At 54.0% G+C, this 11651-nt stretch overlaps 1 protein-coding gene across 1 annotated transcript in view; it reads left to right on the top strand.

Moving 5' to 3' along the window:
• The first annotated feature begins 1896 nt into the window (after positions 1–1896).
• Positions 1897–11651, top strand: part of BSND (barttin CLCNK type accessory beta subunit) — an 11060-nt gene continuing 1305 nt past the window's right edge. Inside the window, exons 1-4 of the mRNA XM_021716005.1 lie at positions 1897–2073; positions 9481–9575; positions 9853–9858; positions 11391–11651. Of these exons, the coding sequence (XP_021571680.1) occupies positions 1897–2073; positions 9481–9575; positions 9853–9858; positions 11391–11651 (539 nt within the window). The remainder of the gene's footprint in view (positions 2074–9480; positions 9576–9852; positions 9859–11390) is intronic.

The following is an 11651-nucleotide window of genomic DNA, read 5'->3' as shown; positions in this document are numbered from 1 at the left end:
CTGCCCACGGTCAAGGGCAGGCAGGCCGGATCTGAGGGCTGCGGGCGGTGGGGGTGAGGGATGGGGAGATTGAGAGGAAGGGCCGCCTGGCAGAGGGGCTGGTGTGGGCACAGGTGTGGGTCAGGGGACAAGCACAGCCGCTGGCAGGAGGGACAAGGGGATGACCACGGCAGGAAAATCCCCCCAACCCGCAGTCAGGGAGCCAAACAAAAGCCTTTTAGCTTGCGACAGACACTCAACCCCATACAGACTCCCCGTGGATCTAGATATCTCTCTCTCTCTCTTTCTCGAGTCTTATTCTGTTGCCCAGGCTGGAGTGCAGTGGCATGGCTCCCGCTCACTTCAGCCTTCAACTCTTGGACTCTTGGCAATCCTCCTGCCACAGCCTCCCAAAGTGCTGGGATTCCAGGTGTGAGCCACCCCACCCCACCTGGATGTTCTCTTTTGAAGGTACCGACAGTCCTCACTGTCCTCTAATCCTGAAAAGGGCTCTGTTATTTCTCCCATCAGCCTGTCCCAGGACAGAAATTACATCATTAGAATGCTATTCCTAGGAAGACATCTTCCTAGATTAGGCAGCAAGGAAATTGAGGAAATTGCTGTCAGTCGTTCACACCCTGCAAGGGCATTAATTCACTCGCGGAGCGGGTGGGAGGTGGTGGGAGGAGACTCATCACAAGCAGGTGTGGATGGTGCACAGAGTGTGCAGGGGTGAAGGAACCGGAAGGCCAGGCCTGAAGACAGCTGCCTTCCTGGGTGGTCTCTATTATTATTCCCATTTACGGAAGAGCAGACTGAGGCACAGGCAGGTATCCTGATCGAAGTCATGCTGCCCCACAGTAGGGGAGCCAGAATCCCAGCTGAGGCAGCCTGCCTTGCCTTCAGAGCTCACACTTCTAACCCTCATGCAGCAGTTAAACAGAATAGATGGTGCTGTGGCGAGGTGCATGGCCTCGGGGTTCAAATCCCAGCTGTTCCACCATTTCTAGCTGTGTGACCCTGGGCAGGCTACTTGTCTGTATCCCAGTGTCCTCATCTGTAAAGTGGGGATATTAGCACCTGCCTCATGGAGTCCCCTCAAATGAGTTAATAGCTGTAATGTATTTTGTTGGGGTTTTTGTTTGAGTCAGGGTCTCGCTCTGGTATCTAGCCTGGAGTGCAGTGGCACAATCATGGCTCACTGCAGCCTCGGCCTCCTGGACTCAGGCGATCCTCCCACATCTGCCTCCTGAGTAGCCGGGACAACAGGCACCATGCCACCATGCCTGGCTAATTTTTTAAAGTTTTTTTATAGAGACGAGATCTCGCTATGTTGCCCCGGCTGGTCTCGAACTCCAGGGCTCAAGCAATCCTCTTCCCTCAGCCACCCAAAGTGCTGGGATTGCAGGTGTGAGCCACTACGCCCTGCCCTGTGGCATGTTCAGAAAGATGCCGCGCATGTAGTCACCACACAGTAAATAGGGGCTCTAATGCCTGAACCCCAGACGTCCTTGGAGAGTCTAGAATTCTTCAGGACTCTGAAATACCAGCCTATGGGGTTCTGGAATCCTCTGTCTTTTGGCCGCGGCACTGCCAGGTTCCCAGGCCTGGAGGCTGGGGCCTGTCCACCCCCTAGTCCCACAGTAGGCAAATGAGGTGATGTCAAAGCCTTGGCCGGGGCCCAGCCCCCATAACCTCCCCCTCTCCCTCCCCTGCTCCCTCCCTCAGATTCACACACACACACACACACACACACACACTCCAGGCCACCGGCCCAGAGGGAAGGTGAGAGGGCGAGGAGAGAAGGTTACTGGTGGGTGTGCGAGTCCATTGGAGTGCGCCGCCTCCAGCCCTGCCGAACGGGTGGGCCCGGGGCCTGGCGTGCCCACGCCCCCTGTGCCAGGGTGTCCGGCAGCCATGGCTGACGAGAAGACCTTCCGCATCGGCTTCATCGTGCTGGGGCTTTTCCTGCTGGCCCTGGGCACGTTCCTCATGAGCCACGACCGGCCCCAGGTCTACGGCACCTTCTACGCCATGGGCGGTGCCATGGTGATCGGGGGAGTTGTCTGGAGCATGTGCCAGTGCTACCCCAAGGTAGGTGGCGGGGCAGGTGGGCCCAGGGGCTAGAGGCTGCCTCTGTTCAGGCCTCAGTCCCCGTTCGTCAGCCGTCTTTCCCTCTTCTCGTTTGACTCTCAGTTTTTTTCTCTGCTCTCCTGAGCACCTGTTCATCCATCCGTCTGTCTGCTCGCCCATCTGCCCATCTGTCCGTCCATTCATCCATCTACGTGACCACCCGTCCATCTATCCATCCATCCATCCATCCATCCATCCATCCATCCATCCATCCATTCATCTGTCCATGTGTCTGTAGATCCATCCATCCATCCATCCATCCTTCCATCCTTCCATTCATCCATGCATTCGTCTATTCGTCCATCCAGTATCCATCTGTTCATCCATACAGCCATCCATCCATCTATCCATCCATCCGTCCATCCGTCCATCTGTCTGTCCATCCATCCACCTGTCCATCTATCTGTCCGTCCGTCTGTCTATCCACCCATCCCATAGCATAAGAGTTCATCAGAGACCCCTGGATCTGAGTCCTGAACTAGACACTGTGGGGGAGATGCAGTGAGACACAGCACACAACCCACAGGCTTGAAACAGAAGCTAATGAGTGCTGACCACTCATGCCAGACACTCGTGCCTGCAGGGTGCCCATCCCGAGTTTGTGGGCACCTTCTGCAGTTCCATTTCATAGTGGAGAAGCCAGAGGCTCAGAAAGGTGAGGTCCCATGGCTAAGTAGCAGAGTTTGGATTGGAGTCAGATATGTGTGGCTCAAGCATCACCATCCGCCTTGGGTCCAACACCCCTGGGTCTCAAAGCTGCTGAGAGTTCTGGGGTGGCTCAGGTATAAGCCTGGTGGCATGCATTGGGCAGTTCTCTATCTTTTGGAGTCTTAATGTATTCCCAGACTTATGAATTATTTGGTGATGGGCAGAGCACTGGTTTGGGAGTCCAGGATTTCAATTCTAGCTCTATCCCAAACTCTCTGTGTGACTTTTTCGTCTTTCTGAGCCTCAGTTTTTTCATCTGCAAAATGGGGCCCCAAGCTCCTATTCTGCCCCACCTTACAGGGTTATTGGGTTATTTTAAAAATCAGAGATAGGATATAGGAGTATTCGGTAAACTGTCGAGTGTTATATACAGGTGAAAAGCTGCCACTGTTGCTGTTATCAATCCTTCCAACAACCCTATGGAATGGACATGTCAGGAGTCATAAGCCTTCAATGTCCAGAGAGGCTGAGTGACTCTTCCAGCTGGTCAGGGTCAGACCCAGGGAGATGAGGCGAGAAACATGGATTCTAACCTGGGCTCTGTCTTTCACTGCCTGCGAGATTTTACTCAAGCCCCTTCCCTCTCTGAGCCTCAATTTCCTCATTTGTATAATGTGCAAGTCAGGAGGAGGCAGTGGGGAAGGGGGTCTGCCCTGGGGCCCTGCTGGACCTGAGAGCTAGGACTCCAGGCCCAGGCAGCCCCCAGCACCCTCCTCTCCCCCTGCCTGTGTGGCTATGCTCAGGGGTTCATGGAAGGAGGGAGGCTCCCAGGGGCCCAGGCCAGGCTCTCCCCAGCCCTGCCCCCACTGTGGGCCAGCCCCGGGCTGTCGGTGTGTTTGGTGCTGGGGCGGTCTGGGCTGGTTTGCAGTCATTTACCAAGCAGTTTACAGTCAATTCGCCTCTGTCTGTGCAATGCCCTGAGCAGAGGTCACTGGGAGGAGAGGTCCTTGGAGCCACCCAGGTAACTATTGCCATTGTGATTCTCCTCCCAGTGAGAAGGCTGGGTCCTGGGGACAAGGCAGGGGGCAGCGGGGTGTGGAGGGGGGCGCCCTTCTCGCCCCCCCCTTAACAGAGGTGGCTCTGGGGTGGTGGGCAGAGAAAGCGGAGTGGCAGTGGGGGGAGGGGAAGAGGGCATCTTGCCGGGTATTAATGAGTAACTGTTGATAGATTCACGTGTTCGTGTGCTGTGAGGCTGGATGTGGGGTGGAAACGGCACACGTTCTGGTGGCCTACAGGTCCAGATTCAAAGCCCTGCTCCCTCAGGTTCATTTCTGTGACTTTGGCAAGGGGGGTCCCCCCAACTCTGAGCTTTACACAGTCGAGTGGGAGGAACGAGGGGGGTCTTATGTGTGTGGTGGGGGGACTTTGCATTCCACCTGGCACGGAGCTGATGTGAAGGTGTTGCTTTCAGGGTTGCTACTTGCGGCCCCAGTGGGCCTGTGTGTGTGCGCAGGTGCGTGTGGCCGGTGTGGGACTCTGCGTGTGTGTGCGCGCGCGCGCGCGCACGGTCACATGCACAGAGACTTGGGCTGTTAGAGCCAGTCCGGGTTGACTCCAGTGTGGGAAGGGAGGAAGGTGCATTGTAAGCCAGGGGACTCTGGAAGTGAGACTCCCTGAGTCCTCGTTGGTGCCTGGGTCATTGTCACCTTTAGGACTCATGCCTGTCCTCCCTGAGGCTTCTTCCTTGGCTCTCAGTTCCTGACCTCTGGAAAGTTTCAGTAAATGGGAATTTTTTGGATTGAACCAAATATAAATATAAGGAAAAGGAATTAGCTAGTAAGAAGCCAGGTGCAGTGGCTCACACCTGTAATCCCAGCACTTTGGGAGGCAGAGTCAGAGAATTGCCTGAGCTCAGGGGTTCTAGACCAGCCTGGGCAACTTAGTGAGACCTCATCTCTACAATAAATCAAAAAAATTAGCCAGTTGTGGTGGCGCTTGTCTGCAGTTCCAGCTACTTAGAAGGCTGAGGCGGAAGGATCGCCTGAGCCCAGCAGGTTGAGGCTGCGGTAACCATGATCACGCCACTGCACTCCATCCAGCCTGGGCATCAGAGAGAGACTTCCACTAAAAAAAATTAGCTAGTTAGGATATGGCTGTGAAGGGTAGCCAATACCAACATGTATTAAGTTGTCCCTGGTTTTGAGGAGCTGGAGATCTAGTGAGAGAGATCATTTGCTGCCTGATGAGGAGGAAGACGGCTTCACAGAGAAGGTGAGCTGGGTCCTGTAGGTTAGATAGAAGTTCTCCGGGCAGAGAAAATGGGAAAAGACATTCCAGGCAGAAAAGCCACATGACAAAGACATGTGGTGAAAGAAAAGGAAGCAGGCCAGCATGGGTACTAAGGGTGAGGGGAGAAGGAGTGGGCGCAGCTCCTTGGGATTTGGGATGCCATTTGGGCCTCATCTTTTTGGTTGACGGTACAAGAGGGGAACATGACCAGCTTTGCAGTTTGAGAATGCTCTCTGTCTGACATCCAGAAGGAGGAAGGTCCGGGGGCAGCCAGGCCAGTGGAAAGGTGATGCCCATCTAGTGAGAGGTGAGAGGTGATGTCCATCTGTACTAAGGCAGAATTTGAACCCGAGGCTGGAGGACCTGAGAAGACATTTCCACTCTACCACACAGAGAGTTGTGGCTGGATGTAGCACCAACCTTCCCACCCAGCTTGTCTCTTTGAATTTCTAAAGCACAGCTGGCCAGATTTGGTGGTTAACTGGGCCTCAGACCCAAGAAGAGGAGGAGTTCAGGACACATCAGTTAGGGATACTGAGCTGTTAGTGGAGATGGGGCAGAAGGGCTGGGAGCAGGGGAAGAAGCGGCAGGGAGAGCAGGACCTCTCCCCATCCGGCTGCAGCCTTTACCCACGCGTCCCCATTCCTCACATCTGCCTGCTCTGCTAGAGCCTGGGACCAGGGCCCTGATTGCTGGTTGAAGGCTCTGTCCCCTCCATGGGACTTCCTCCCTCTGGAGGTCACTTGGTGTTCTCCCTGAACGCACATCTGACTGTGGACTCTCCTGCTGATAACTCCCCCGAGACTCCCTCCTGCTTCTGGAGACAGGCTGAGCTCCTTAGTCTGATGTTCTTGGGATCTCCATGGTCTAATATCCCCTCCCCAGCTTCCTCTGCCTGTTGAATTTGAATTTCAAAGAGTTTGTATTTTAAGATGCTGCATTCTCCCCCAAGCTTTTCATAATGGTGGTGAGGATGACGGTGGTGGTGAGGATGATGACGGTGGTGGTGAGGATGATGATGGTGAAGATGGTTCTGGTGATGATGGCAATGATGGTGATGATGATGATGGTACTGGTGACGGAGAGGCTGGTGACGATGATGTTGACAATGATGGTGATGGTGGTGGTGATGCTGATGACGGTGAGGAAGCGTATGGCGATGGAGAGGCTGGTGATGATGCTGAAGTGCTGATACGAATGGTGACGATGATGCCGATGATGGTGATGGTGACGGAGAGGATGATGATGATCACGACGATTATGATGGCGATGGTGAGAATGGTGTTGGTGAGGATAGTGACGGTGAGGATGGTGATGCTGCTGCTGCTGATGGGGATGATGACAACACTGATAGGAATGGTGGTGGTGGTGGTGATGGTACTAGTGATGGAGAGGCTGATAATGGTGATGATGGTGGCGATGGTGATGAAGAGTATGGTGATGGAGAGGCTGGTCTTGCTGCTGCTGATGATTGTGATGGTGATAATGATGGTGAGAATGGTGTTGGTGAGGATAGTGACGGTGAGGATGGCGATGCTGCTGCTGCTGATGGCGTTGATGGTGACAACGTTAATGATGATGTCTATGCGATGGTGGTGATGATGGTGACATTGTTTTTTTTAAATTATCTTTTCTTTTTTTGAGTCGGAGGCTCACTCTGTCGCCCAGACTGGAGTGCAGTGGCCGCTCCCGGCCACCGCAGCCTCGACCCGCTGGGCTCCGGCGATCCTTCCGCCTCAGCCTTCCGAGTAGCCGGAACTACAGGTGTACGTTACCACGCCCGGCTCATTTTTGATTTATTGTAGAGATGAGGTCTCACCAAGTTGCCCAGGCGGGTCTCGAACCCGCGGGCTCAGGCAATCCACTCACCTCAGCCTCCCAAAGTGCGGGATTACAGGCTGAGCCACCGAGCCCGGCTCGATGGTCACGTTGGTAGGGGTGATGATGATGGTGGTGATGGTGCCGGTGGTGATGGCGATAAAGAGGCTGATGGTGGTGAGGATGATGGTGATGATGATAACGGTACTGGCGACGGAGAGGCTGGTGACGGTGATGGAGATGATGGCATGGTGGTGATGGCGATGATGAGGCTGATGGTGGTGAGGATGACGAGAACGGTGATGACGGTGAGGAAGAGGATGGTGAAGGAGAGGATGATGCGAATGATGACGGTGGTGATGGCGGTGATGAGCACAGTGAGGGTGAGGATGGTCGCTGATGGCGATGATGGCGTTGCCGATGATGTCTATGTGATGATGGTAACACTGGTAGGGGTGACGGTGATGGTGGTGATGACGATGATGGTGTTGATGGTGGTGACGATGATGGTGACGATGATAACGGTACCGGCGACGGAGAGTCTGGTGATAGTGATGATCTTGATGGTGACGGTGATGATGAGTATGGTGGTGGAGAGGATGACGCGAACGATGATGACTGTGACGGCGACGATGAGGATGGTGTTGGTGAGGAGAGTGACGATGAGGATGGTGATGCTGATGGGAAAGGTGGTGATGGTGATGACGGTGTTGATGATGATGTCTATGTGAGGACGGTGGTGATGACGAAATTGATAGGGGTGGTGGTGATGTTGATGATGGTGCTGGTTATGATGTGGATGGAAATAAGGATGGTAATAACAGTGAGGGTGATGATGACAGTGATGATGAGGGTAACAATGGCGATGGTGATGATGATGGTGCTGATGGCGATGATGCCGATGGCTCTTACTGAGCCATGAGGTGATGAGGTAGAGGAAGGGAAACTTCTAGGACATACAGAGCCAGCCGGGAGGTGCAGGGCATCCTTAGTGGGGATGGGAGATGCCCAGACCTCTGCCTTATTTCTAGACATCTGGGGGAATCTCCTCCGTCACAGGGATTTCAAAAACAACCCCCCACATCCATCATTCCCTTCTCCCCATCAGAACGGAGCTTCTCTGTGCAGGCTAATGTCTTCTACTCACTGCACTCGATGAAAAGGGAAAAGGGAAGCTGCTGTTTATGAAACTAGCATAATACAGTAGTGTCTCAACAGATATTTGTTGGAAAAAAAAATTCAGCTCAGGAGAGCAAGACTCAGAGATGTCAGGTAACTTAATCTTCAGTAGCATCGAGTTGCAATTCATTGAGCAGTCAGTTACTATGTGCCAGGCACCATGCTAGGGGGTTCCTTATAATCATCTCATGAAATCCTCACCACAACTCCAAGGCACAGACACAATTAGCCCTATTTTAAAAAATTTTTATAAAATACAGGTAACAAAATTTACTGTCTTAATCATGTTTAATTGTCCAGGTCAGTGTCATTAAGAACATTCACACTGTAGCACAGCCAACTTGCAGAATGCTTTTCGTCTTGTAAAACTAAAACTCCATGCTCATTAAATGACACCTCTCTGTTCCACCCTGCTGTAGCCCCTGGCAATTACCATTCTGCTTCCTGTCTCTATGGACTTGACTTCTCCAGGGACTGCATACAAATGGAATCACACAGCACTTGTTCTTTTGTGTCTGATTTACTTTGCTCAGCAATGTCTTCGAGGTCCATCCATGTGGTGGCGTTTGCCAGACTTCCTTCCTTTTCAAGGCTGAATAGTATTCCATTGTCTGTGTAGACAATATTTAGCTTATCTAGTCATCCGTCGACGGATGTTTGTGCTACTTCTGCCTCTTGGCTATTGTGAATAATGCTGCTCTGAGTGTGGTTGTGCAAGTGTCTCTTCTAGGCTAGTCCCATTACACAAAGGAGCACAGAGAGGCTCTCAGAGGCTGGATGACCTGCCAGGGCCCACAGTGAGGACCTGGCAGAGGAAGAATCCTCTCTCCCAGGGTGTGTGGAGAGGCTTGCCTCATCTCCCTGCCTTCATTAGGACCTATCCCTTTTCCACCACGCAGTGCCCACCCCCTGGTGCTGGACTTGCAGAGGCCCCTTGATCCCTGAAGGCTCAGGGACAAGGACCAGTGGGCACAACTTCAGCCATTGGTGTCTCTGTTCCCCACTGCATCCTCGGTGCCAAAAACACATATCAATGATCTGCTTTCCACTCATTCACCAGATACAGTTGAAGCACCTACTCCGTGCCCGGGGTCTGCTGGCACTGGACAAAGACCTCTGGGAGATGACAAAATGTGAGCTCCCACCAGCATGGCTGTCTCTTTCACTCACTGCTGCCCCTGGTGCCTAGAAACATGCCTGCACATAGCAGGTGCTCAATAAATGGGTGTTGGGAGACTGAAGAAGAACCAGGGAGGGAGGTCCTCTCCCCACTGGTGCTATGCCCTGAGTAGCACCCCCCGCCTGTCAAGTGAGGAGCTCTCTCCGGTGCAGCCTCTCTCCCAGGGTGTGTGGAGAGGTTCACCGATGCCCTGGGGCACAGCCAGCCCTGGCCCTGGTGAATTGCACAGAGGCCATCTCCCCTGTATCCCGCAGATCTCCTTTGTGGCCGCCGACTCTGACTTCCAAGGCGTCCTGTCCCCAAAGGCCCTGGGCCTGCTGGAGAATGGGCTTGCTGCCGAGGTGAAGAGGTAGGTACTGGGCCCTTGGGGGCCAGTAAGCCCTGTAGGCTAATCTCCCTTTACCTAGGAGAAGGTGGAAGGGGTGGGCGGTGTCTCCTCCTCTCCATCCGGTTCCAGCTTTGCCTTCTCACTTATTGAACACTCTGTTAGTAGTCATGGGTTAGGTCTGGATTCTGTGAGTTAGGTATTATATTCCCATTTTACAGATGACGTAACAGGCTCAGGGACGTTGTCTTGCACTGAGTACAGGGTCCCTGTGAAACAGAAAACATACAGTGAAGCAGAGTCCCAGGTGTGACTACTTCTACTAACAGACAGTGGGGGCGTTATGATGGCCAAGGCACAGCTCTGGGGCTCTGCCATATACTAGCTATGCAACTTTGGGAAAGCTACTGACCTCTCTTTGCCCATCTGTAAAGTGGGGACACTAATATTACCAGTCTCCTAGGGTTTCGGGGAGGGTTGAGTGAGGCAGTATGTGCTAAGAACAGAACCTGGCACATAGTTGGCTGTCTAGGAGTGTTTGTCATCATTATCAAGTGCCTTCTGTGTACCAAAGACTTGGTCAGGAACTGTGCGCCCATCATCTCCTTTGGTTCTCATGGAAACCCTGCGAGGTGGGGTGTTAGGCCCTTTATACAGATGGGGAGACTGAGGCTCAGAGTAGTGCAGTCACCGAAGTGCAGATCTGACGCCCCCAAACCTCATGGGGAGTCCGTGATGGCGGTGGGTCTGGCCACAGACTGCTCCCCCATTCCCCTGACCTGGAGGTCTCAAATCCTGGATTTTTTGTTGGTAAATCACCCAGGGCACAGCCAAGAGCGTTCCAGTCCTGGGGAGGTGATGGGACCAGCCAACCCTTTGGGCTATGACTCAGCTCAGAAAGGCAGGTTGCATATCCAGGGTCTGTCTGCTGGGTCAGGGATGCTCTACTTGCAAAGGAGTTGACGATGGCACTTTCTGCTCCTGGCACAGAGTGAACTAATGTCCCTGTGGGAATGAAGTGGATAGGACTGGTGGGCACGGGGCCAGCCCAAGCTCAGTCTCAGCCCATGGGGTGGCTGCCATGACGGGGGGCTCAAGTCATCCCGGTTCTGGGGTCTTCCCTGTCACCTCTCAGCCATGTGACCTTGGCAAGGGACCTAGTCTCTGAATCTCACTTTCCAGAGGGGCTGTACTTCCATGATAGAGAGCACAATGCCTGGAGCCCCAGTGCCGCCACCTAGGGTCCATATCACCCTGGATACAAGCCGGCAGAGGCCCTGTGCCTCGGTTTCCCTACAGTGCCTCCGGGAATTTGGCGAGGAGTAGATGAGCTAACTAACAGAGCCTGGCAGGAGGGTAGGCTCCACAGCAGCCTCCACCCGGGTCTGAGTGTCGCGAGGGCCACCACAGCAGTAGCTGTGGCCTGTTACTGCTGCTACGTCCTCATCTGTAAAATGGGGGGGGTGGTTTTCTGCTCTAAAGCATTGTTCAGAATAGTGGGATGATTGGCATAGAGCTCTTGGCTTGCACCTGGGACCCAGCAACCCTCCGTGTTAGCTGGTCTTCATTTTGCAGTTGTATCCTGGGTTCGCTTTGGAGGCATCGAGCGAAAGGAGCCCTAGGGTTCAGTCGTAGGATCAGGCTGGAGCCTTGTCCCTGAATTCATTCACCCTTCTGGGCCTCAGCCTCCTCAGCCATGAAATGGGCATGGTAACATCCCTAAAGACATCTTGTAAGCAAAAGGGAGAACACATGGCCAGAGCAAACAGGGTGTTGGGGGGAACCCTGACGCTGGTCGAGTGACTTTTGACCCATCGGCCTGGTCTCGCTCCCTCTCAGTCCCCAGCCCCCCTACGTCAGGCTGTGGGAGGAAGCGGCCTATGACCAGAGCCTGCCCGACTTCAGCCACATCCAGATGAAGGTCATGGGCTACGGGGAGGACCCCAGGCCCCTGCTGGCCCCCGAGCTGGGGCAGCCGAAGCTGGGATGCGGCGATGGAGGAGCAGGTGGCCCTTGCGACACTCAGCCCCGGGTGGAGGCTGCTGTGGTCGTCCACAGGGGCCCAGATGAGCACGAAGGGGAGAGGTGCCTGACTCTGAG

Source organism: Carlito syrichta, unplaced genomic scaffold (assembly GCF_000164805.1).
Source record: "Carlito syrichta isolate Samal-C Ts95f unplaced genomic scaffold, Tarsius_syrichta-2.0.1 Scaffold103356, whole genome shotgun sequence".
NCBI lineage: Eukaryota > Metazoa > Chordata > Mammalia > Primates > Tarsiidae > Carlito > Carlito syrichta.
The sequence above is the reverse complement of the archived record's forward strand: the minus strand, read 5'-3'. Positions and strand labels throughout refer to the sequence as shown.